A 27,687-nucleotide genomic window follows, 5' to 3' on the forward strand; every position below is an offset into this window, starting at 1 on the left:
CTTGCTTGAAATTCAGTGTTTATCGTTATTTGATTGAAACTGGATTTATTAGTTGCTTTTGAACATCTGCAAAATCTAGGGACCAAATTGAATCTTAAAACTAGACGCCTATTATATATTTTAAAATTGAATCTTTCTGTTTGTTTCTCTTCTCCAAGGTGCAGCCAGCAGCGTCTCGCACTCCATCTCGACTCTGAACTCCGACTCGCCGGCGCCGGACTTCTTCCCCACTCCCCTCCCCTGCTTGTCTCTCTCGGTCCCTCGGCTCTCTGACTCAGCCTCAGCTCTCTTAATCAGGTTTTGTCCCGAAACCCTAACTCAAAAATCGTATATATGCCCTAAATTTTATATTTGCCTATTTGACCTAATCTGATTTGGTTTGTTTGTCTTTTGTAATTTGTATCAATTTTTAGTTATTGATTTGATTGTTGTTAGTTTGTTACTTGGCTTACTGTTCTCTTTTGAGTTTTTGACCTAAAATTGTATATCTGCTTTTAATCTGAGGGCAGGGGATTTCTAAGTGGGTAAAGATATAGCTCCAGGGAATGGAGGTTTTGGTTTCTCATCTACAGTGGTTTTTTGAAGCTAGATATGAAAGGTTTACTTCAATTATAGCTTATTGGGTCGATAATGTAATGAATCCGAATCAATTTCTTATTTATTTCTTTCCACTTTGAGGACAAGGTGAGAGTTGTGCGCCGGGTATTGTTGTGTCCTGGAAAGTAGTCAATATGGCTGTGGTAAAGGGATTATATGTAGGTATGCAGAGGTTTGTAATAGTGGGGTATTTTACTTTCTGTTGCTAGCTAGTATAAATAACAGAAGTTGGCTTAGGGAGAGTATTGGCCTTCAAATGCTAGAAATCCTTCTGTCTTTTTCAATCGCATTCGATTTTGCATTGTTGAATACCAATTTCATATCAGAGAAGCTGAAAACCAAGTATGACTTAACATCTGCAACAGTGACAATTAACAAATCCTCGTGTTTCTTCTTATCTGGGTTTGACAGGATGACCAATGCTTTGTATTTGTTTCAATGTTGTCTGTTTGTGTTTCTTGAATTAACACATAATCTTTTGTGATTTGCAGGATTCTTGAATCTAGTTACACAGCTATCAGGATGAGTGATGATGTTTTTGATGGACAAATGTTGGCCGACAAGTTGTTTAAACTCAACAGTTCTCAACAAAGTATAGAGTGTATCCTTTTGGCAAGAAAGAACCCTTTATGATTCTTTGTAATTCAAAGACATACATTTGATGGCTAGTAATTTAGTTGATCATCATTTGGTCAGATACATCATCACTAGTTGTATTTTATAGGAACGGAAGTTGTTCTATCCAAACCATGCACTCCTATGCCGAGTAGAGAGATGCTTTTCCTAAGAGAAGAATGCATGGACTGTAGTTATAGTTGGATGTCCAGATTAAGCCAATCATAAACGTGTAACAATTAGATTATTTTAATTTCTTTAATCTGCATACAATAGATTCATCTGGGTATACTAGCATTCTAAAAAGCATGCAATGGTGACAAGGTGCAACATTCATGCCCCATTAGCACCCATGTTGGCTGTTTAAGGTGTTGTGCCACCGAGGCACTCCATGGCGTGTTTTTTTTAATTCAAGTTTTATACTCTTTGTAAGCTTTATACATCAATATAATATTTTCTTTTTAATATTAATTTAAATTGTTCAATATCGTTGGGTAACAGCAGAAACATAAATGTATATATATTATATATACATACACGCTTGCTACCTTATGCTATGCCGTGAAAAATCCGCGGTGGTTTCTAAGGCTGGCTTGACCTAGCCGCTAGGCCACGCCTTGTACCATTTAGGACATTGGTGTTTACAAATTTGAACATCATTTTTGGAATCTAAGTTCAATTTTGATCCAGACTATGGATTCAACATCTGTGCTGTGTAGTCTGGTTGTCTTAAGTGGAAGACATAAGTCATACCAAAGTAGTAACCATTGTTCCAGCTTTCTTTACCAATATCTTCAAGACTTCAACTTTTTGGTCTTGAAGTTGATTACTATTCTCTAAGATTTACTTCACTTCTCACTTTGTAAAGACCCTAAATCTTTGTTGTTTTTACTTTTCTTCATGGATTTAAACTCAAGTCCTTGATTTGGTTTGCCCTACATTATTCTCTCTATACAAATACAAGAATTCAATGTGATAACGCTATACTCATGTGTACTTGGGCATTAATATCAGTGTTTGCCATTATACGATATATGTTTGACAATGTTGAGTATTTGGATTTGAAACCAAAGTGTTGAGTTGTCATGTTTTTCGATGACCTCATGAATATAGGAGGTGCGTGCACCGACCCTTTTGATCTTTATGCTTTTCATGCATTTTGCTAAGGTCCAGCCAACTGTAATATTTAATGCCTTAACTTAAAAAATTCTGATGCTATTGATTTCAACCAAGGGAAGATTTAAATAAACTATTTGTCCACAATTTTTTCTTTTGTACTGTCATGAAAAATTTGAAATGGGTTTACTGATCTTCTAATTCGTCTTTATCATGTTGCTGGAATGGCTAGGTTTTGTTTGCCTTCAGTCAAATATCTATCTTTAACAAGTTTCTCAAGATCTGAAGGGGAAAGTCTGATGTTTGCAAATGTCTTGCACATTTTCTGAAGATGAATGATTGTATATATGATATAGTATTATGTGAAGCAATTGTAGGTCATCACTGTTGGTATCTCCTAATAATGGTTTTATGATTCTCATTTTTCTGAGCTGTGTGGGATGTGGTACGCAGTGGAATATCAATGTCATGGCCTTCTTTTTTCTGCTATCTTTCATGCTCCATTTGTCAATACCACTAAACATAGGGAAAGTATAACATGAAGTACAACTCTGTTTGAGGTATGCCACATAAAGGTGCATGTATCTATTAGGCTTGTGTCCTTTGCGTCTATGGTTTTCCTTAATGTTGAATTAGCATTATCTCGATTGTGTATTTCACAGAGGAAGAAAGCCAGACAGATTGTTGAAATATGGCATAAATCATTCAAATCTGCTCAGCGAGAGCAACATGTTTCTTTTCTGTACCTGGCCAATGACATTTTGCAGAATAGTAGGCGGAAGGGCAATGAGTTTGTCAATGAGTTCTGGAAGGTCATGCCTTCAACCCTTAAGCATGTTCATGAACATGGTGATGAAAATGGAAAGAAAGCAGCATCAAGACTGGTAATTTCTTTTAATAGTTTATCTATATTTTCTTTTTTCCTTTCAATTGCACCAATGAATTGTTGCAGAGGTATAATATACACTATATATATATATTTCCTTATGTAGAGGTCAGATCTAAATATGCCAACACATATTTATGAATCTACATTCTTATCTTCTATTTACTTTTCTTTACACTTTTGGATTTAATTATCAAGTATGAGCTGGGGCTTTTTTACACATATTTTTATCATCTTTTCCCTATACAATACATTACCCTTTTGATGGCCTGATTCTTCTCGCAATACAAGTCTTGAATATATGCAAAGTATACTTTTAGCCTTGTGGTATGCATGTATAAATTGCTGTACGAGAACAAGAATAACCTCTTGCAAGGTGGACATGCTAATGTGTGTATTAGCATCGAAGTGGAAAATAAATACACCATTCCCCTTCCCCTTTCTTGTACTCTATTGGCATGTTGCTAGTACATTCAGTGTGATACATTTGTAATAGCATGCACACATAGGATTGTAAATGGATGCTGAACAAATTGGATGCACATTTTCCTTTTCTTCATTTGATTAATAAATTTGATATTTGAATTTGTATATGCAACATTGTGATGGATATTCAAACATGACATTCATATTGTATCTAGTGGATGGTAAATGGAATCATATATATATTTGTATATGTTCCTTATTATTCTAAGACCTGTGTTTGATAATGTATTTGGATACTTTTATCTTAAAAAATAGTGAATGAAGAGAATTAAATAGTAGATCAAATATTTTATTAAAAACCAAACTATACTTAAAACCAAATAATGCTTAAGGTAAACTTTGGAAGTTAGAAATAATCAATCTAATCATAGAAACTAAGAACTTAATAACCAAAAGAAAGTAAGAAGAAATGAATTGTCACATTATAATATGAAAATAAATTACATATCAACTAAATTTGGATTGGATAAAAAAAATATTATTTACAGTAAATTACATGTTTGGTCCATGTGGTTTACCCATAATCACACTTTGCATCCCTAAAATGAAACAATTATGGAAAACATCTGGTGATTTTCATTTTCTCTCACCTTGGGTCCTGCCTCCAACTCTATTGAAAAGAATCTGTTATCTCGGGGATAGTTTGGTCATTTTATAACTAACTCATTTTCTAGTAAAATAAACAATATATATATATATATATATATATAAATTTTTGGAGATCTATAGGAAACATGGAGATAACCCGTGCATATCGAGACAACATCATCTAGAGATCGAGATATAGACAACATCTGAAGATCGAGAGTAAAGGGTATGCATTTCCTCCGTCGTCCTCTTCGAAACCCTAGAACAACTTATGGATATCAAGATCTCTTCCATCGGAACATTGGAGATAAAGATGGGATAAGGCTTCAAATTTTAAAGATTGAGATGTGTTACATTTCTAGAGATTGATAGCAAGAAATCCTTCACCATTTCAAGAGATTGAGATGGGTTGGTGGCATTGGCAATCCTTCACCATTTTTGAAGATCGAGACGAGTTGGTGGTGTGTGTTATGTGTTTATCCACCATCAGAATGAAGATTTAGATTCGACAATTGATTTACTATTTTAATTTACAATTTATTTGGGTTTTTGATTTTAGGGTTTGATAAGGTTTTGGTTTTAGGGTTTGTATCATACATTTATTTGGAATGAATTTATACAAAAATGTTGTTGATTTGTGTTTGAATTGGGTGGTGGTGTTGGTTGATGATGGTGTGTGTATATAATATTAATATTCTTACTTATTTAATGAAAGGGAAAAAGACAAAAAAATGGTAAAAACACCAAACAACCCTTGAGTTAGTGGGAGTTAGAGTAGGGACCGATGGCTTTACAAAATATGGAACTAAGGATCCAGGTCATGAGAAAATATAAGAAGCTGGGATATTTTTTTATAATTATTTCATTTTAGGGACGCACCGTATGATTTTGGGTAAACCACAAGGACCAAACATGCACTTTATTATATTATTTAGTAAATACTATTGATTATTGATGGATAAATAAATAGACAAACACGTATTTGAATATATATATATATATATATACGGAGATGTTAAACTGATTGAATGTATGATTAGTATCATATCTATTTACATTCTGAATATATATCATTGAATATGGATATGTTTCGATCCATAGTAAGTGTGGATAATTGTTTGTGTGGGTAATGTATCAATACTTTCGGCTGTTTGAGATGCCTTCTCCTCGAGGTGGAATTATGGAAATTGCTCGCTGGTGATGGATACTCGTTCCTTGTATCCTTAAAGGAAGGCAAGCCTTTTGAGCCGACTAGGACTTCCAGGGAAGAACCTTCTTCCTGATAATGGACTGCCTTGACCTCTTGCGGTTCCACCAATGATTAGACCAATGAGTAGATGAGATACTGTGGGAACGCCACAAACAATAACCTAAGTTGCAACTAGTAGGCGATAAGGCCGATGCGTTTCTCTATCGGTAAAGGTTCATGGTAACGTGGTGAGAGCTTAGAATTTGGATGTATAACTAGAGAAGTTTGCTTGTAAGGTCGTAACTTTAGATTAACATGGTCTCCCACATGGAATTCATCATCACGCCAATGTTTGTCGACGACAAATTTCATGCGCTTCTTGGATTTTAATTTTTGTAAGTACAAGTCTTGTTCCCTCAATTATTGGTCCATGGTTGAATTACAAATAGATCCTGTCATGATAAAGAGAAGCAGGGTGATGTGCATGAGATCCGAAAATCTCATAAACGTTTGTATAAGCACAAAAATCAGTATTAGGATTGCACAAGTATCCACTCTCTTGTACTAGAGTATTGGTTAAACCAAGTATCGTATAAAAGGATAGGTTTTAATAGTCGTGAGATACCAAGGTGAAAAGCCAACTTCATAGGCAATGTCTAAGATTGATTTTTGGGTTTTAACTTCAGAAATAGAAAGTAAATATATAACATGGGGCTAAGGTTCCTCTTAAGTTCAACGGAAAACAATGAAGTGCGTATTATACTGTAGCATCATACAACATCACTCGTGCTAGTAGGTTATAGTCTTATAGACACTTTTCCATGTTTTCAGAGGCTGTCATCCAAATGCGTGTTCTCATATTTCTACGTAGATATAGCATCAGACATGGCACAATCATAATCTCTTAAAGTAAGGCAAAACAAGTACAAATTTCGTTGCTACTTTGATGAATTTTTCCGAGCTTAGAATTGCATTACTCAACTTGGTTTCGTTATAGTTCTCGTTCCCCAATTTCAACAACAAACATTTGGATGAGTGATCATGTCCAGGTGTTATTATTATCATTACAAACCTTAATTGAACAAAATGAATATGGTATTGAAAGATGACACCTTACAGTGTCTTGGTTTCTACTCGGTTCTCACACACTCACCACTAAAAAATTAGCCTAACCTAAGATTGCCGAAAAGTAAAGGAAATTAAAGACATAACTAAGGTCTAGGAAGCAATGCTGCTAGTTTCAGATCCAAAAACTTTGGTCACTGGGGGCACATGTAAAATATTAAAATATTTTGAAACGAAATAACTCAAACGAACTAAAACAGATCGGTTAACCGAATAAATATAACATTCCATTCAAATTTCAGTTATTTTTTACTATTTCGGTTAAACCGAATAACAGAATTGGGACGATTCATAGTGAACCACCAGATGGCTAAAAGAATAAACCACAAAACTAATTTGTAATAAAATCTATGTTGCACATAGCTAATCTTTAACAAATGTTAACATATCCCTTTTCATATAATATTTGTACGTAATCCAACAAAATTAATAACAAAATAACAACATTAAGAGTGGCGGCTCTTTTTTTTGGTTGGGGGTTTTGGTGGTTGATGGGGCACCAAATGAGGCACAACTAAAAAACCATAAAAAGATCTCCCCCCATGCATGGTTTTTGGGTGTTCACTGGGGGGCCTTCCCTCTATTCTTTAAAGTATTGGACCACCACTTAATGCTGCAGCATTGGCGACGCTCTGTTTTGCCCTCTTGACGTCAACAAAATATGAAAACAAAAAAAGATGAAAAGAGAAAAGAAAATGCAATAAGTTAACAACTACAAAAGTTAATTACAAGACTGAAATATAAGTGTTCAAAATCTACTACTAAAACTACTTTACTAAATGTAAAACTAAGACTAAGAACTCATCTAAAAATTACTCTCATAACTCCCCTAAAAATTACTCTCATAACTCCCCTAAAAAATACCAACTCCTTGACCTTTTTATACTAACAGAAAGTTGTCCAAACATTTTAATCTCAGTAGATAGCATTATCCGGAAGATAATAGTACAAGCCTTTTAATTAATGCACGATGTCTTCTTTCCAAAGCAAACCTCATGACTTGCCCTCTTCTTTATATAATACATCTTAATGTCAGTTTTATATATCTTTCATATCAACTTTTACTATAGTGCCATAACCTGCAGGGCAACACACATTGAAGGGAACATGTGATTGGACTTTTAATCCTATGAAAGAATATTGAAAAAAGTGTAAATATTTGTATTGTTTAGTATGGATCAGCGAAGGATAAATAGAGAAATACACATGAAAGGACAAACACATAGCTAATGTAATATAACTATGTGTTGGGATCAACACATTCTTCTCTGTCATCACTTTGTTGGTTTGATACTTCAATGTATCTCATGTTTATGGCTTTTAGTATGTTTAATCTTCTTTAATATAGGAATATGTATAAGTTTGATATTGGTTTTTCATCTGTGGATTGTTATTAGAGTATTGACATATATGTGAAGTATTTGTTAACTATTTTGGTGCTATAACGCCTTTGTTCCACTCATGGTAACTTTGTGGTGAGGCTCCATTTGCTTATTCTTGCCTAGTTCGTCTTAATAATCTGGCCCAGATGAGCAATTGATGTTGAATTGACATGGTTAAGGTTGTCGGATGGATGTGCTAACCTTGAGACAAAACATGCGTGAAGCATGAGAGATGGGTTTAACATTGAAGTGAAAAAAAAAGTCAACTTGCAAATCACTTTGGCTGACTTCAACTTTGCATCGATAATTCAACTCTTGTTCTTGTGGGTTAGATAGAGTTCAAAGGTTTTCTTTTATTTGGCCTTCCTTTGTTGTTGTGACAAACCACACAAGAGACAGTATTTTGAAACCAACAACTGGGGAGGGGATGTATGTTGGGGCATATGGTGGCCTGTGCCACCACTTTATGATTCTCTCCTGATGAAAAAAAATTACGTTCCTTAAGGATGCCACAATAATGTTTCATTGTGTTCCCCTATATTTCTTAAAACTAAACTAACGACAAAAGTTTGTCATGGTTGAGTTGGTCTTGGTCATCGGATTAAGGTTTTTGTTCGAAAGGGTGGGAGGTTTGAATCCCGACATTTTCGCTTTTAATTTTGGTTTTTGTAGCTTTTGCTGTTCTAAAAAATTGGTGGAAAGCGGCTATGAGAAGGGTCGAACGTGTGACCCTTCCTTGCAAATGCAAGAAACCAACCAACATAGCTATAATGATTACCTTTCACCCTTTTGATCATCATGGCATCATCTGATAAATTTAATGGGTCCAACTCTACCGACGACTAGCTTTGACATGTCTTTTAAAATGGACCTAATTGTTGCATGTTGATTGTTTAGTGATTTGAAATTTTTTGATGTGCTTAGAATTTTGTGAAAGCCTGACATGTGATTTCATGAGGTTTTTTACCTTTTTTCGAGAAGTCAAAGTAGTCAGATGAGGGACTTTTGCCTATTCTAAATTTTCATCTACTAATGAAAAATAAATAATAGAATTGCAGAAAAATTCTCATCATGTTGTCAAATAAAAACACAACTCTGTTGCATCACAAAAAAATTGAGAATAGAAAACACAAAACATAGGATAATTTTCTCACATGAAGCCTTGTTTGAATGGCTCAATTTTTTGTAATCAAGTTAAAACTAGTTTAATACTTATGTTGATCTTTGACATGCATAACAAAGGATAAATTTCTCACTTGATTTTCCAGTTTTTTGCATAGCAAGTATATTTTGTATGGGCCATCTTGAGCATATACACCTCAATCGAATGGTGGTGTTGAACTTAAATTTGATATTTATTAGAGGTAACATGTACAATATCTGATTCATAATATTTCACTACTCAAGTTTTGAAGGAATGTAGTTCATACAACCATTTTAATTGATTATTTGCATGCCATTTTCTTTTATAATGGGGGGAATTCCTTATCATTTCTTATTCCTCTATATCATCCATTTCATTATTAAGTTTTTTGTCTGCATTTTTTCCCTTAATGCTTTTCATAATTTGGCTTACCGCACTTGACCATACACTAGTTGGTGTGTTCTCGTAGGCTATTATATATCTTAGTCTATGACCATACCTCTTTTTTTGTAGTTGTTACATTCTGCAAGTCTTGTTACCTTTTTTCTTGTATATTTTGACCTTCCTTCATGACTTAGGCGGAGTACATTGATTTCTTTTTTCTTCTACTATTATTGAAGTTCCTTTTTTTTTTTTGGAAAGGATTTCTTCTGGCAATATTGTAAAAGATGGAAAATAAAGGTTACAAGAGTTAAAAACGGACCCCCAAGAAAAGCTACAACAAAGCACAAAGCTTGGTACCAAGCAACAATCAACCAAAAAAGACACAAAGAGACAGAGTAACGAGACATAATAAACGAAATGCTCGATATTAGTCTCCATAAAATACTCCAAAGCCGAAGATGAATCCTCAAACCAAACATCTTATTGTTGGCCTCCATCAATGATCTTCGTAGTCACTCAACATCTGTTCCTCCATCAATGGTCTTCATAGTCACTCAACATCTGTTCCTCCAAGCCAATCTTGCAAAGACCACACCTCTAATCTCTTTAGCAAGCTGAGATGCAATGCGTCTCTGATTGGCAAATAAACTCTTATTTCTCTCTTGCTAGACATAGTAGACAGTAGCCGCAAGGCATAATTTATGCATGACATACCAATGCACTCCTTGTCCACTTGATATTCCCAACAATATGTCATCCCACGAATCTGCAATCCCATTCGTACCTGCATCCCTCTTGATAGTACACCAAACTTCCATAGAGAAACCACACTCTTGTTGAAGTTGCTTGCCATCTTTTGGACCCTTTACAAATCAATGTGGTTTACACTCCAAAGAAAAACATTTTAATACTAGCATGTTGATTATGGATTGGAGACTCCAAATATTCACTTGGGCAGGTGTTACATTTGTATTTGACTGTTTGTAAACCTACCGGGTCTTTGGGTTACCCTATTTCTTACATGCTTCCGGTGGTCTTTTATCCCTTCAAAATTTATGTTTTTGGGCTCATAAGACACAAAGGACATGGAGTAAATATCACAAGTTCTCATATGATCACTCAAAAAAATAGGTGTTTTGGTTCAACTATATTCTAAGACTAGTCATTTCTATTTTCTTTTGCTTTCGCCCATTGCGGAAAATTCCCCACTGCTGCCTCCCGTAGGAGTCTGGGCCGGGAACGCGGACACAGTTGGTGCATGGCTGTCGTCAGCTCACTCTCTAGAAAATTGAAATTTGTGATTGTGTGGAAGATCCACTGATAAGGATCTCATTGGGTTTAAGTAGGTGTACACAATTTTTACTTATTCGAAGGTCTGGTTAGTTCTTAATTAAGTTTTATTGGTTCATATGAACACAAAGGCATGTATGAAAAAGGGGCTGTTTGGCAGTTTATGAATGGTTTGGTGCAGAATGATTAAGATACTCTCATGATATAGTGCAAAATGAAGTATAATTATTTGGTAATTATTTACAACGAAATTAGGGCGCTGAATGATTAAGAGAGGCCCATGATACAAAATCATATAGAGGGTTTTAGAACCATTAAGAGGCAGACTTTTTTTTTTGCCAAACAAGATTCACCTCTTAATGATTCAGAGGCTGTCTTCAATGGAACTATTAAGAGGTAAACAAACAACCCAAAGTTCCAATCTCACTCCCAATAGAAATGACACTCATAACTATGTTGATCTTTCTTTTCACGAGGATCCCATTGGGTGTAAGTAGGTGTACACTTTCTTTGCTTAGTTGTAGGTGTGGTTAGTGGCTAAAGGTGATAGTTGGAAATACCAAAGACCTATCTTTATAACAACATGGCTTATGCATGTATTTGCAATCGCTCATGCACCATTCATGATCTTGAAATCAATAGCACATTTCATAATCTTGTTATTATTGACAATCTCTATGTAGGTTTGCAACATATAAGTTCTTCATTTGGAGTGTTTTCGAGAAATGGAATTAGGAGTTTTAGTGGCTAAGGTGTCGAGATCCCACAAAGGCATATTTCTTGTTTGAGAAAGTACATCCTTGATATTGGTCGAAAAAGAAGAAGTACGTCATTGATATTTTAGTGGAAAATATTGTAACAATTGGACTTGGCTTAGCTTCCAAAATAATGATTCTACTTGTAAAAAAATCCTAAGAGAACATTATACTTGTAAAGCTTGAACATTTTAGCCCATGCTTTATAACTACAATGGTTTTTTTCAAGCCTAACTTTAAGCACAATTGTTGGAAATGTTGAAGGTTTTTCCAACAATTACAATGATTTTTTTGAAAGCTAAAGGCGGGTACAATGGTTACAAATGTTTTTTACTTTTTGATAGAGAGGCGTGCTGTAGAGTTTACCTATGGTATCAATTATTATTTGGTATCAAGATTTTTGTAAGTTCGTTGAGAAGCTAAACTATCTTGAAGTCACTTTTTTTTTTTTTTTGGCAAGTGTGCCCCTTGCACTAGTTGCTAGGAGCCCAGTAGGTTCTGTTGCAGAGCTTGAAGTATCTCAAGGGCACATATTGTTGCTGTCCTGGGCATCCTTGGTTTGCAGGTTATTTCTTTTCACACAAGTTGTGCGTACAACGGATCGATAACCTGATATTGTCTTCTTTGCTGAAATGTTGTGTCTTGAAAAAGTAAGAAGCAATGTTTCTATCTCTAGTGCAAAGATAAATATCATGTGTCGTACAACATGTTAGTTGACTTCAGTTATGCGATTTGTTTAGGAGCTAGGCTTCATCTGGTTTAATGGAGATACCTCATCCAAGTAATGCCTAATGCTCATCCCAAGAATAGGTGTTTCATTAGCATACCAAACATGCCAATGTGTTTGTGAAAGAAATGGTCATGAACGTGTGAACCTTTTTCCGTTCAGGTTTGGTTGCGGATCCAGATATCTTGACTGAGGCCTCCGCAGGTTTCAGATTGATCCTAATTGTTGCATGTTGGGGGTTTTCTATATTTATGCTGCAACTTGAGGAGTGTTTTAGATGCACAGGATATTTTTATGGTTTTATGTTTCTTGACCCTTTTCGGTCTGATATGTACTCATAATGGCGTTACCATATGTCCATAATAATGTATTGTCTTTGCTGTCCTGTTATTTTACAACAATTTTGCACAACTGTTAAGCGATTTGACTGGTTGCTGGTTCCATTACTTTGAAAGGTTGGCATATGGGATGAAAGGAGGGTCTTTGGATCTCGGGGTCAGAACTTGAAAGATGAAATGCTTGGTAAAAGTCCTCTCCCTCAGTTGGCTAGCAATGGAAAGAGCTCTAACCCCATCAAGATAGTGAAGAGGGATGCTAACTCATTGAGACTTGTGAGTATGGGGTTTGCTTTGATTTTGACCTATTGTTGCATCTCTTTGGCTTCATTTGATTTTAATATTGGTTACTTGAAATTTGTTTACATTGTTGGAATTCAGAAATTGGCTATTGGGGGTACCCCAGAAAAGATAATGACTGCTTTCCATTTGGTACATGATGAGAATGCTACTGAAGATACCGCCTTAAACAACTGTGAAGGTGCAGTTCGTCGGTTTGGAGATTTGGAGAGAGATATTGAAAGTAAAGGTAAAGGATGTATATCTACACTTATTTTTAAGGCAAGTTTATGTTTTGGTGAATGATCCTTATGCATGCAGGAGCTAGATTCATAGAAGTTCACTTCTGTTGTCACTCCTGAGTGACTGAATTCTAGTTTTCAGCAATGATAGTTGGCTGTGTTATCTACCTTAATGTTTTTAAATCACTATTTTAGAAAAATACTCATCGTATATAGCCAAAGTTGTCCTGCATTAAGTTCCAAATGATTTTATTCGGTATTTTTGGCCATAAAAGTAGCAGGTGGCTTTATTTCTCCATGGTTGTGACGTGCTCAGTTGTTTTGTGCTTGTTTGTCTCTGTTCAAGATGTTTCCACTAGTACATCTTTTGGTTTTTAGGGATTTTGTTTATGAACACTTGGTTCTTTTGGTGCTTTATGAATCTATAAATACCTGACTATGTGCTTGACATGCTTATACACTTGACACACCTTACATATAATCAACTCAATGCTATAGTTCTTGAATTGGCATGGAAGATGTGGAGATCTAATCCAGCGACCTCCAAGGTTGATCCACCTAGGAGGCAGGCCTAATGCCATTCAAGATGCATGCTTGATGGTAACTTATTGCTGTATTATGTTTCCATTCAGAATTGAGATTGTATTTGCAGAGAAACTATTTATAGTTTGCGACATTACTCATGTGCCTTTTCTCTTTCTTCAATATTCGGTTTCTACTTTCTATTAGTTTATTGAAATGAAGTTAGTGAGTAATAGACTTAATAACACAGTTTAAGCTCATTGCTGATAGTTTTGTCATAATATTCGGCTTTGTTACTGTTGATAAGTACAGAAGTAGGTCTATTAAGATGCATAAAGTTGTGCAACGCCAACCTACATTGGCATCCACCGTAAGAGCGTTGGTCTGGACACTAGCTCTTATAAAAAGTTATCTGTGTATAGGTGTGTAATCTATGCATCCTTCAGCGTACATCCAGTTTATATGTGCATTCCAAGTAAGTTTTTCTGATGTACCAAAGAACTACAAGCTCAACTTGTGATTATCTTTGTAGTAGGATAGTTTCATAATTGGGTTATTGGACATGTTGTCGAGTATGGTAGTTAAAACAAGATAGTATTCCCTCTCTAGATGAGTTGATGGCTTAAAATTATGTTTTTCAAATAAAGCGAACTCGCATAATTGATTTTGTTGGAAATTTTAGAAATTAAGTGAATAAGCATGAATTTTTTGGAACCATACCAAACCACATTATATTAGAAAGGGGAGGTGTGGATGTCAAAACCATGCAAGCAAACCTTTTTACTGCAAATGCTTTGGTTTTGGCATATTTTTTCTATGGGAATTTAGTAGTTGGGCTTGCCATCCAAGTATGATAGTTATGAATAAAGTAGTACTGTTACTTTGGGGTATATGGTTTAGTAAGATAAAATCGACGAGCATATGGAATGAGATAATTCAAATAAGTGAGGATACAATCCAAATTTATTTTCTTGTTGCTAGCCAACAAAGAATGTTGTTGTAGTACACTAAAGCATTTCTACTCATTTTTAAAAGTTTGTCCCCCCCTCTAATTCCCTTCTCTTTTTGATACAACTTGCGCTAAGCCCAAAAGAAGCTATTTATTATTATATGGAGAGATACAACATGTTTCAGTGCATGTCTTTATTAATTGTCGAGTAAAATACATTTTTGGAGCCTGTGGTTGCCACTCACTTTCAACTCTACTTCCTATTTGAACTAATTACATTTTGGTCATTGTGGTTGCCAATATGTTTCACTATTGGTCCCCCTGACTTTCTTTTGTTGGAAAGTCCATTAGCTTAGGGACCTTTAGGTCTTTTTATCATTTTTTTATCGTTCTATAAGAATTTCATATATATATATATATATAATATTTTATTATTATATTATAATATAATATATGTTATTATTATAATATATATCATTACTTATAGTGTATATACACAAGTATGTATAAATATAATACATTATTATTTTATATATTTATATTTAAAACATAAACCCCACTCTTCAAGAAGACAAAAATCGATTGCATTTCTACTTCCTCGGGATGGATATTGTCATATAGTTTGAATCAAATTGAATATTTGTGAAGATCCGTAAAATGGAGGGGAAGAAAAAGAGGGGAGGGGTGATATGATATCCATCCCAAAACCACTCCAAGTACGGATAAATAAGGAGAAGGGTTGGAACCACAAATGACCGAGCCACCACAACCAAAGATAAAGGAACACTTATGACTTAGATGAGAACCCACCACTCTAATCTATAAAGGAAATTTATCCACCAAGATCAAAGATAAAGGGAAATCTTAAATCCACCAAGATCAAATATCTTTGAAGGATAAGAAAGATTTAAGCAAATAGGGAAACTCCATTCATTTTCATATTCATCATCAACTGACTATTATAGAAGGAAAACTTCTATTCTATATCTAGGAGAGAAGGTAAAAAAACCCTAGACAAAAATAGCGCAAGGTTCCCAAAAAGGGGATTTGTTCCCAAAGTACAAAAGGTGGCAAACAATAAAAGGAAGCGAAAGGACAAAACATCATGGGCACTTACATTTTCAGCTCTCCTAAAAGAAAAGTTGGTCATGTCTACCATGTAAAAAGCATTCGTGGGGACCATGGAATCGTATTACATAATCAGTTGAAAACGTGGAGAAAAAGGGTATCCAACAACTGATGGCTCAACATTTGACAGGTTTAACATCCGATGGTTCAACATTTGATGCGTTGAACAACTGATGGTTCAACATTTAATGACTCAACATCTGATGGCCCCAACACCTGAGGGCTCCAACATTTGAAGGTTCAAAATCTAATGGCTCCATAGACTGATGCTTTATTGAAAGCAAGTAAAGTAAGGTAAGATAGCCGTAGGCCAGATGTACAGCAAGGTGAAACCATTGCCCTCTTTGTCATCAAACAATTCTTTAAAATGGCTAACAACCGGTTGAATGGCCATTACTTGATTTGAGTTCATAATCAGGTCTTTGAGGGGATTAAATCTCCAACATTAAAAGTACTAAGCATTATCTCCAAATCGTTCTAACACCCTAAATGGACCTTCAACTGTCGGCATCAACTTGTTTCTCCTTCTGGAGGGAAACCTCTTTTTTCGTGGATTCACCCACACCTTGTCACAAGGAGCTTATGTTGTTTGTTAGCTCTGGTCTTGTATGCTTCATTTGCCTTCTCAATTCTAGCCTTGACTTGCTTATACATCTTCTTGATCTCCTTTGCCTTAGTCTTAGCATTAGAACTTTCATTCGACTTAATCCAAGAGGAACCAGATCAATGGGAGTGAGGGGATTAACACCACAACAAACTTCAAATGGACTCTTCTCGGTGGAGTAATTAGGAACTCTATTGAAAGCAAACTCAACATGAGGAAGCTTCAGATCCAATACTTTATTGTTTTCTTGACTAGAGCTCTAAGGAGCATTCCAATTGTCCTATTAGTCACTTCAGTTTCTCCATTGGTTTGTGCATGATGTGAAGTACTACAAAGGAATCTTGTACCCAGTCTTTAGTAATTGATGAAGAGCTTTATATCCTTGTTCGAGGAATTCCATACAGACGAACAATTTCTTTAAAGACGTGCCATCTTTGAGAATCTATCAACTACCACCACTCTCTTTGTTCCTTGGCAACGCCATAATGAAAATCCATGCTCAGATCTTTCCAAGGATGATTTGGACCGGAAGTGGGGCATACAAACCTTGATTGGAGGCAAATTTGGCTTGATGGCAAGTAGAATACCTAGCAATCAAAGTTTGCACATCCTTGTTCATGGAAGGCCAACAAAAATGTTATTTAAGATATTCAAGGTCTTGGTGCTCCCAAAATGACCTGCCAACCCCCCTCCATGAGCTTCTCTTATCAACAGATCTCGAATTGAGCTTTTATGAATGCATAATCTGCCATTTTTGAAGAGGAACCCCTCTTGAGACATGTAAGGTCCCTTGGCTAGATTTGGTTAGATTGTAGGACAATAGCAAAACATGGATCATCCTTATACAACTTGGTAAAAGAGAATCTAAAAACCCTTGCTTCTAAAATAGACAACATAGCATGTCTTCTAGATAGAGCATCTGCCACCATATTAGAGGAACCTACCTTATACTTGGACACGAACAAGTACGACTGTATTAACGCTACCCATTTGGCATGTCATGGATTTAGCTTATGTTGGCCATTAATATACTTAGAGCTTCATGATCAGAAAATAAGACAAATTGTTTGGGCTTGAGCAAGGTTTTAAAGTACAGAACCACGAGACGAGGCAAGGCACGGCGAGGCGTAAGCCTTGAGGGGGTTTGAGTCGTAAGTCTGAAGGCGGTAAACAAATAAGTTCCAACATAATTCATATCATACAAAACATGATCCAATATCAAAGTATTAAAGTCATAGAATTACTACCAAGTTATAAAATTACTACCAAGTCTTAAAAACATAATCCAATATCAGAATATTAAAGGCATAAAATTACTACCAAGTCATAAAAACGTAAAGTCTGAGAAACCACAAGTCATAGTTTCATGAAATATGATCAAATTTTATCCCTCCACCTCTCCATCATCCAAATCCACTTGAATAGCTTTTCTCTTCCTTGAGGATGAACTTACGCCTGCATCTTCAACTCCATAGTCAACTTCAATTGGTACATTGTCCCTATCGTCATCTTCGTCATCATTTGGGTTTGCAACCCATTCATCGTCGGATGCATTATCCTTAATGAGTCTCTCCATGCAACGGTACAATCCATATTTAATCCGGATGCTTAGAGACATTGGGACTCTATCTGAAACAAGGATTCAAGTAATTTGCAGTTGCATGCAATTTGCGATGCAACTGATGCTCCTCCCACTTGGCATCAATTATATCCAAATCTCATTGTAGGAAGGCTCATCTTCATCCAAATTCTTGGCTAATTTCTTTTTAGCCTCATCCATTTCACCATAAAGAAACCTAGCAGTGTCACCGTCAACTAGGAGGCTTTGTGGTTTTAACGGAATAAACCACACTAGGCCCAAAAATACCCTCATCTATTACAATCTTCTTCACATCCTTTCAGGTTTCTTTGCCCATGCTGCACAACCTACCCAATCATTTGAAAGAAACATCATTTGCAATGGTTGCTTCAACTCATACGTGCTTTCTAGAGTGAACAAAGCAGTAGCGAGTCGTGTGATGGCGGGTCGGAGTTTGCATACTTTTTGTTAAACTCAACACCCATTGATGATCATGGATGAAATTACTTAATCTTTTTTGCTTCAAGCAAAGCATTTTTTTTGTTATGGCAATTCTCCAACCTTCTCGAGCATCAATCTATACAATGAGCCACACTAGGAGTCAAATACGTACTCTTCCTCTTCTCCATCAACATTTGCCTCGTAGTCTATGCTGTTAATATCGCGATATATCGTCGATATATAGGCGATATATCGGATATCGCTCCTAGAGAAAATATCGGTCCATAAATATCGGTCAAAATATCGTCCCCGATATTATCGGCGATATTTTCCGATTTTTTCCGATTTTTAGCGATATTTTGATGCAAATATCGGACCGATATATCGATTTTTTAGGGATTAAATATTTGAGCTTTTGTTACTTCATGGGCCTAGTTTTTTGAGCTTGGTAACTTAAATTAGGTCTGAAATTGATCTGCCTCCACAACGGTCTTCTTCTTTCTTTTATATTAGCTCGTTTTTGAACACTTTAGATGATGTGATGTTTTAATTTTGAAACTATATTTCTAAACTCTAATTAATACATATTATATATATATAATTCTAAGAAATATTATGTTAACCGCTATTTTGGACCGATATATCACCGATATAACCGATATATCGAATATCGGTCCTGACCGATATTTCGTATTCTGACCGATATAACAGCATAGCTCGTAGTTTTGTATGGACTTGCATTATCAGTAACCACCTGGACCACGATATCTTCTCCGATCTCTTCTATCGCACTGTCAAGAAAATCAAATATTTTTTTTGCATCTTTCACACAATTAGATGCGTCCACAACTTTCAAGAAGACAGTCTCAAGTTGATTGTTGACTAGAAGTTTATGAGACTTCTACTTCTCATTGCGTACCAACCATTTGATAGCAAGGAAACCCCTGTTTTCTTCCATGTCATTTTTCTTTCATCAACGATCACAAATGTAGTCTCTACTTATTCTAACATCCAATTGCGCACGTCATGCCTGCTTGGAGGTTTTAGTCCGCAACCATAATTTTCAATTGAACGCACCATATTGATAAATGATGGGCTGCTTGCAATATGGAAGGACATGCCATTCTCATAAGAGCATCCTGCAATATCCATGCAAACTTGATTCCGGTGCCTTTTCGTGTTTGCTTGCATCTGTTTGGCATTCACGTCGTCTCCTTTGTTTGCCACAAACCGGTCCATTGGTCCTCTTAACACCTCCATCACTAACACTCGGACAAGAAATTGCCCTTTGATTGAATGGCATTTCCAATATTGGCACAACCACCAACAAAGTAGGCGTCATTGTTTACCATCTTCTCCAAATTGCGTTGAGAAGGAAACTTTGCTTCTTGGCATTTCTTCAAATATCGTTTGATCTCGGTTTTTTCTTCTAAAGGTACGTTGCAACATCCTTATTTTTGCATGTGAGATGCTCTTTCATTCTTTTCATCTTTCTTAATGACTTCGCTACAGAAGTTACACTTGATGTACTTGTAACCTTTTTTTCGCCTTCTCCAAACACTTCATGCTCTACACCGTACTTCCACAAAGGGTCCTTTCGTGAACCTGCTTTGTGTCTGGTGCTAGTCATCATTCGAACTTAACTATTTGAAGGCAAACACAACACAATAAAAAATATACACAGCTATAGATCGATACACAAACATATACACATAGGCTGCATACCATGCTGGACAAAAATCAGAACATTAGATACACACATGCTTTGACAGATTTCAGAATTTGGTTTTTAGAATTTAGATACACTGATACACTTATGGACATAATATACATACACATATATATGGATTATTTGACAAATTACAGAAACTTTGCATGTGATGGATTGAATATTTATGAAGAAACAGAAACTTCACATAGCTAGTTTCACATATGCTGGACTGAATATATATAGGATGAAACAGAACAAAAAGAAATTTGCTAGACCGACTATTCACGTAGAAACAGAAAAAAAATATATGCCAGAGATTTTAAAAACAGAAAATTATTACAGAAAACTTTAGATATGATGGATTGAATATTTATGAAGAAATAGAAAAAGAAATTTTATGCTGGATACTAATTATTCACGATGAAACATAAAAAAATATATGTTGGACTGAATATTCACCCAGAAACAGAAAAAAACCAAAAAAAGTATTATATGCTGGACAATTTTAAAATCCTGGACTTAAACTCTTATTGTGCGTGCGTATCTGAACAGAATATTCAAGAAGAAAAGAAAAAAGTTCATACTTATGTTGGACAAAATATGCACTAGGAGTATGAAGATCATGGAGTTGGTAAGACAAAAAGAAGATAAGGCATTCATAAAACAAACCTGATGAGTGAGAGCGTTGAGTGAAGCTTCATTAGAGGGAAGAAAACAAATGTGGGTGGGTCTTGAAAGTTGAGAGATCTGCCGAGTTGTTGGAGAGATAAGGTATGGTACCAAGCACCTTTATTTGTGAAGATATGGTATAAATAAGAAATTAAGTACAAGCTAGGTTTAACTTTGGAGTATATGCTGCAGATTTGTAGTCCTTTTTTATGAGGATTATGTTTCTTTATTTCAAATATTCCATTTTTTTCATAAAAAACTAAAGAAACGCATACAGAAATTGAACTTTATTAGAGGCGTATGCCTCAGGATTGCCTCAAAGCCTCATGCACCACCTCACCCCATGAAGGCGTACTCACACTCCTAGCCAAAGAGACACCGCCTCAAGGATGTTTTTTTGACCACCTCAACCGTTTTAGCAACCATGGGCTTGAGGTAGTAAGACCATGATCAATAGCAGGAATAATGGCAGAGAACTCCTTGCCATATCTGCTATATTTGAGCCTGGATCTATTGAGCTTCTCACTTCTACTGGCTGTTTTTCTTGAACAAGGATAGCCCTAATGCCAACACCACTTGCATCACATCAAGCTCAAAAAGCAAATTAAAGTTGAGGCAAAGCAAGTATAGGAGCTGAACTCATCTTTTACTGAACCCAGCTGTTTGGGCAGATTTAGACCAATCGAGAAAGTTCCTCTCTTAAGGCAATCAGTAATAAGAGCAACAAAAGTAGAGAAGTTTTCTAAAAACCTTCTATAAAAAGAAGCTAGGCCATGAAAACTTCTTACTTCTGTGATTGAACTTGGAATTTGCCAGGACTTGATTGCATCCACTTTGGACAGATCCATGGAGATTCCATGCTTTGAGACCACATAACTAAGAAATTCAGCTTAAGGAATCATGAAGTCACATTTTTCTAGCTTGCCATACAGTTGGTGCTTCCTCAACAGATCAAACCCCTCTCTTAGATGAGCTAGATGATCTTCATCAGATATGCAGGACACGAGGATATCATCAAAATATACAACCACAAATCTCCCAATAAGTGGCCTTAACACTACATTCATCAACCTTATAAAAGTGCTACGATTATTGGACAACCCAAGTGGCATAACAAGCCATTCAAAGAGACCACCCTGGACTTTAAAGGCTGTCTTCCATTCATCCCCATCTATCATTCTGATTTGGTGGTATCCACTTTGTAGATCAATATTGGAAAACACACAGGACCCATTTGGTTCATCCATCATATCATCCGACCATGGAATGGGATATCTATACTTGATGGTGATGCTATTAATAGCTCTAATATCAACACACATACACATGGAACTAGGGCTCATGCTTGGCCTCACATAGCCTTGAGCAACTAGATCGTCTACCTCCCTAATGCAATTTTTAGCCTCATTAAGGGAGCAGTCCTTGTTGGGAAGTATTGACCCCATATAAGGTCACTTTGATGCTCAATCTCTGTGACAGTTGGTAAACCGCTAGTTCTTGTCTAATAGTAAAGCGTTCACCAGTTGAGGAACCTCAACATTCTTTTCTGCTTCATCATTCTCAAGTATCAAGACAAGAATACAAACAGGGTATCACTAACTCATTTTCAGCCTTAGTTTGAGTCATGTACAATGCACGTTCATTCTTAGTCTTAGTTTCAGCCTTAAGACGCTTCATTAGGCTTCAAAGGAGAGAGTGTGATTTTCTTACCACTAACATAGAGTGAATACGTATTTGAGCGCCCATTACGGTAGACATATTTATAAAATAACCAAGTCCGACCCAACAACAAATGACAAGCTTCCGTAGGTACAACATCACAAGTAATCTCATCATGATAAATGGTGCCAATGGAAAAGGAGCAACTACTTGACGAGCAACTTTTACCTCATTTCCTTGATTGAGCCATTGGAGTTTGTAAGGATGGGTATTTGACCGTCTCTTCCCCAGGGATCCCCGATAAGGGACATGCCGCGAATCCTCTTGAAAGAGAGTGCAACTCGCCTGCATGAAGCCGGAATAGAGAGCCCAAGTTTCTCCATCATATAGGTTGAAGATGCATTTGCACAACTTCCTCCATCTACAATCAAACTACACACCTTGCCCTTGATGGTGCATATTGAATGGAAGGTGTTCTCCCTTTGAAGTTTTTAATCTGAAACTTCAATCGTATGCAAGGCTCTTCTTATCACCACAATCAACCTATACAATTTCCACTTCAACAGAGTCATAATACGCATGTTCCTCTTCAGTATCAACCTCTCTTTGCAAGTTCTCAATCTCTTTCAAGGTAAGGGCTCTTTGGTTGGGACATTTGGCTTGGAAATGTCCAAAACCATGGCAATTGAAGCACTTCTTCCCCTTGAATTCTTGAGATGTTTCTCCCATTTTCTCCTTATCTTTGGAAGGCTTGGAGACAAATTCGGTCTCCTTAGGAGTACTCTTTACAGGAACCGCGGGCTTGTAGGAACTGTAGCCAACAAATCTTGCACTTGTGTGTTTCCGAGCCTCCTTTACATTATTATGAGTTTTCCACATTTTCTACTGCTCAAATTCTCTAATATGTTCTAGAACCTTGTTAGTTTCTTGCTTTAGGCTGCTCATTTGGATGTAGAGATCTTGTTTATAAGCATGGAACAAAATGTTTTTGATTGAAAGTTCAACCTCCTTTACATTATTTGTGTGCATGGAGGTTGAATACATGATCTCTCCAGCAGTGGAAACAGATTTGATTGAAAGTTCTAAGAAGAAAAAACTGGATGATGAGAGTCCCAAACAAAATGCATCAGATCTGGAGTCTTGGAGTAAGGTGGAACAAGATGATGCAGAAAGACATGGGGACGTTGCTTGATGAAAACGAAATGTATAAGATCTGGATTGTAGCATCAGATAAAATGGAAATAATGAGTGGAATGAACTGGAAGCCAAGACTATGATGACTGCAGGCGGCAATTTCTGCTGGTTGTGTAGTCTGCGATCCCAGAACCTTAGCTTCATAAACCATGAAACAGTTAAGATCCAGTTGAATACCAATTCATAGAGACGCAACTCGCACACTGATAAAGAGTCTTGGAGCGGTGGAAAAATTAATTGCAACAAGGAAGTATTTCTAAGACTAATATAAGTAGGATGCCTAAACCTAATGTAACTCTCTTTAACCTATGCCATATGTGTACCCAACAGTATATGTTACCAGCAGAGTTTATTGGGATTTAGTTATTCTTTATATCTGACAAAAAGCAAGTTCCATCTTCAAAAGTATGTACTTCCGGTTTGGCAAGATTGAATCTTTCTGAAAAAAAATGTTCCTGATTTTTCTTGACAATCTTGGGAGAACATCCACAGTAACATTTAAATATTAACTCTTATAATAGACGATCCTAAAGTTGCAATATGAACTTCGAAACAATGTTCTGAGTGATAAAAGGTAACTCTTGAAACATCAGTCGAGCTATCTAAGAAAATTTCTTTCTATTTTTTATTCCCGAACATTGCTAGCTAGTAATATCAAACTGTTGTACAACTATAACTTTGATATTGTATCGATGGTTTAACTTTATAGTTCTCCAAAATTGAACTTTCGGATGCATGTATGACCATATCCCCATGTATAAACCACCTTGAGTGCATATGGATGATATCTGCCTTGACTTTCTGAATTTCAAATACCATTTCCATACCTAGCTGAATGTATGTGTACCTGTTTTTTCTATATAATGTGGATACTTGGTTGATGTATCTATAATATATCGAGGACTGCATATTGCTTGTATACCTGAATGTTGTTCTTTTTTATCTCTATCCATCCAATTAAGTTATAAATACATTTTCCTGCTTGATGTGATGCAGGATGCTTTTTTTTTTTGCTTACTATTTGAGTAACATAGTTTGTCAAGGAATTGATATGTTGATAGTTTGGTGTACTTAGTTATGTTCCTAAATTCTTTGTATCTTGTTGTTCAGGAGTTCTACCAGGCCCTTCATTGCTAGAGGAGATCCAGGAGCAAGAAAATGTACTACAAGAATGTGTCAACCAACTTGAAACGGCTGAAAGGACTAGAACGTCATTGATTTCCCAGCTTAAAGTAGCACTACAGGATCAAGTATGATTTTATATTAATTCCTTGGTCCTATAAAAAGGATTTGTGATTTAACCTTGGGGTGTCAAGTGACTTGCTTCTACCATGTAAAGTTTATTAGACTTGTTCTTATTGTTAATAAAAAAAGATTATTACATTAAGCCATCATAGGGTATTACAATATTAACATATGAAAACTAAAAACCTGGCATTGATGTCAATTTTGAATTTGAAAAGCAGAACTTTAGAATTAACAAACTCAGAAATCTACTCGTTTTAGTTGTTTGCTCAAGATTACAATCGCTTCGAGTGATTTTACGCTCTACATGATTAATTTTTTGTCATGATTCATATTTCAGGAATTGAAGCTGGATGCTATTCACAATCAGTTGCAGGTAATCTCTCTCTGCCTCTCTCTCGCTCTCTCTCTCTCTTTCTCTCCATGCTTTAAGCTGTTTATATTTTTGAAATCGATAGTTACCTAAAATATTGGGAACTTAAATGTCATTAGATCAGTTATGGTAATACTGTATATTTGTGAATGTCATTATGCCCCTTAACTTTGCAACTTCCGTAGGTGCTAGATTTTCTTTCTATAATGTTTTTATGGTAAATAATGATAAAAGCATTTATTCATAGCAAAAGTTCAATGAAGCCTCATAAATTAGGATGCCCATGGTGGTTATAAATGAACTCATTAATATTTTGATTCTAATATATACACACACACATAGGAGCAGGTTCAAATGAGAAGAGGGTAAAATAAGAACCATTTTTAATTTTCTCATGGGGTTCTGTTTTGTTATGTCAATTTTGGTGGCAAGTACACATGCCTTTTGCCGATTCTGTTGGAAGGACCCTTCTTGCCTTCCACCCTTTTCCATCTACATTGTAGAGTTCTTTGGCAGACGGCCAACATCAAATTGATGCAACGAGCAACAGCTGGACAGGATCGTGCGTTTTTATCTGTTCTTGGCACTGAACCATAAATGGCTTACCTGCAACCGAGTTGTTTCAAATGCATATGCAGGAGTATTGGAGAGGGAATATTTGTCTTCAAACTATCTGGTGTAAATACTCTTAACAAATATTGCCTGGTTTACCTAGCTTTTTTGGCTGATGGTACCATGTCCACGAAGCTCAAGAGAGGACTAGGAAATACATAGCTTAAATTTTAATCACAGTTTTTTCCGTGTTCAAACATTTTATTACACTTATAGTATATCTTTACCAGAAAGATGAAATGATTGTGATGGTTTAGGATCATAAATGTTTATGTTTTTAACTAAGATCCTGAGGAGGTTGCTGATGATTCTGCAGGTTGCTCGACATCAAATTGATCATGCTGTGAATTTGAGGAAGAAATTAGTATCACCTGCAACTCAAAACCAACCAGGTGACATGACAATTGTTGATGGCCAGTCGATGTCTTTTGGAACTACACATGTTACTGAAGAAGAGAACAAAAAAGCTGCAGCAGCCGCTGTTGCTGCAAAGCTTGCTGCTTCAACGTCCTCTGCACAGATGCTTACATCTGTTCTCTCTTCTCTAGTTGCAGAGGAGGCTGCCTCAATCAGCAGCGGTGCTGGATTCTCCTCTACCATGTTCTCTCCAGAAAAAAGACCTAAGCTAGAAAAACCAATGTCAGTGTCAGATTTAAGCAGCAATTCTGATGCTGTTAGTTCAGGAGGGTATTTTAACCAAACATCATTTCCACCACCTCCTCCACCATCCATAACTTCTCCAGCTAATAATCAATTTGTTCAGTCTTCTGGTTTAGTGATGGGGGGGATGCCTTATGGATATGGGGGGGCTAGCAGCAGCCTACCGCCCCCACCCCCTTTGCCATCACATATTGCAATGGGGTTGATGAGGCCTGCCACCCATCACCACCAGCAAACTGCCAGTAGTGGATACTACAGGCCTCCAGGGATTGGATTTTACGGGCAAAGCCATCAGCCTACACCACCACCACCTGTGCCTCGCCAGTGAACTCGTCCGTTTTGTATATTAATAATAGGAATCTATCTAGACAGATAAAATACTAGCAGACAGTTTATTTCACTGTATTGTGTATTGGTATCCCTGTGCTTTCTATGTTGCAATATACTCCAGGTGAGGTGTAACTAACTGCAAGTAAATTTAACTGTGCCTTATATCGTATTACTCATAAAGAGTGGGCCCTTCTCATTATATTCCTAGGGATCCTGTTATTTGTCTATGCGCATTCGTAATAGCAAAAGCAGCAGATGTGATATTATACGTTTTGTCCTTGTGCTTTGTTGAAAATTTCTCTTTTCATCCTTATGGTTTTGAAAATACGATTTTACTCCTATGGTCTATAATTTATTACCTTTTTCGTTCCTATGGTTTACAATTCATTTCCATTTTAGTCCTTCAAACTTAAAGGTAGTGTTTTGGCCTCAAGGACGAAAATAGAAATGAATTTGCAAAACCATAGGGATGAAAATCAAAATTTCAAAACCACAAGGATGAAATCTGAAATTTTTAACAAACTGCAGGGATGGAAAATGTAATTTACTCTACTATAAATTACGGTCAAAGAAATTTTTTGGTGTGAACACCTTTTGTTGATAAAAAAAAAGAATCTGCATGATAAATTGTGGAATGATTTCTTGGGAGATTTGATCTTGTAATTATCAATTTATCGTATCGTCACTTTTTGGTGTGAATCTTTTGTTAAAATTGATGAGTTTATTAGTTTAAACTAGTCAAAATATGTTTTCGGGTAAATTACACCGTTGGTCCCCTGTATTTGCTAATCTATAGGCCTTCGTCAAAAGAACCATTCCAGACAATCACCTCGCTCCTTGGAGTTGATAGATGACCTCTTTCGTGGTTTAC

The 27,687-nt window shown here is 36.1% G+C and overlaps 1 protein-coding gene across 1 annotated transcript; it reads left to right on the forward strand.

Annotated features, from left to right (window-relative positions):
- Positions 1–325: 325 nt before the first annotated feature.
- Positions 326–27,017, forward strand: LOC112518561 (regulation of nuclear pre-mRNA domain-containing protein 1A-like). Its single transcript, XM_025126299.1, has 8 exons — positions 326–598; positions 1,089–1,198; positions 2,965–3,212; positions 12,740–12,895; positions 13,001–13,148; positions 24,707–24,846; positions 25,182–25,217; positions 26,143–27,017. The coding sequence occupies exons 1-8, from the start codon at positions 546–548 to the stop codon at positions 26,812–26,814; spliced, it is 1,563 nt and encodes a 520-aa protein (XP_024982067.1). The 5' UTR covers positions 326–545; the 3' UTR covers positions 26,815–27,017.
- The last annotated feature ends 670 nt before the right edge of the window (positions 27,018–27,687 follow it).

The sequence above is a fragment of the Cynara cardunculus genome (assembly GCF_001531365.2).
Source record: "Cynara cardunculus var. scolymus isolate 2C chromosome LG 9, CcrdV1, whole genome shotgun sequence".
NCBI lineage: Eukaryota > Viridiplantae > Streptophyta > Magnoliopsida > Asterales > Asteraceae > Cynara > Cynara cardunculus.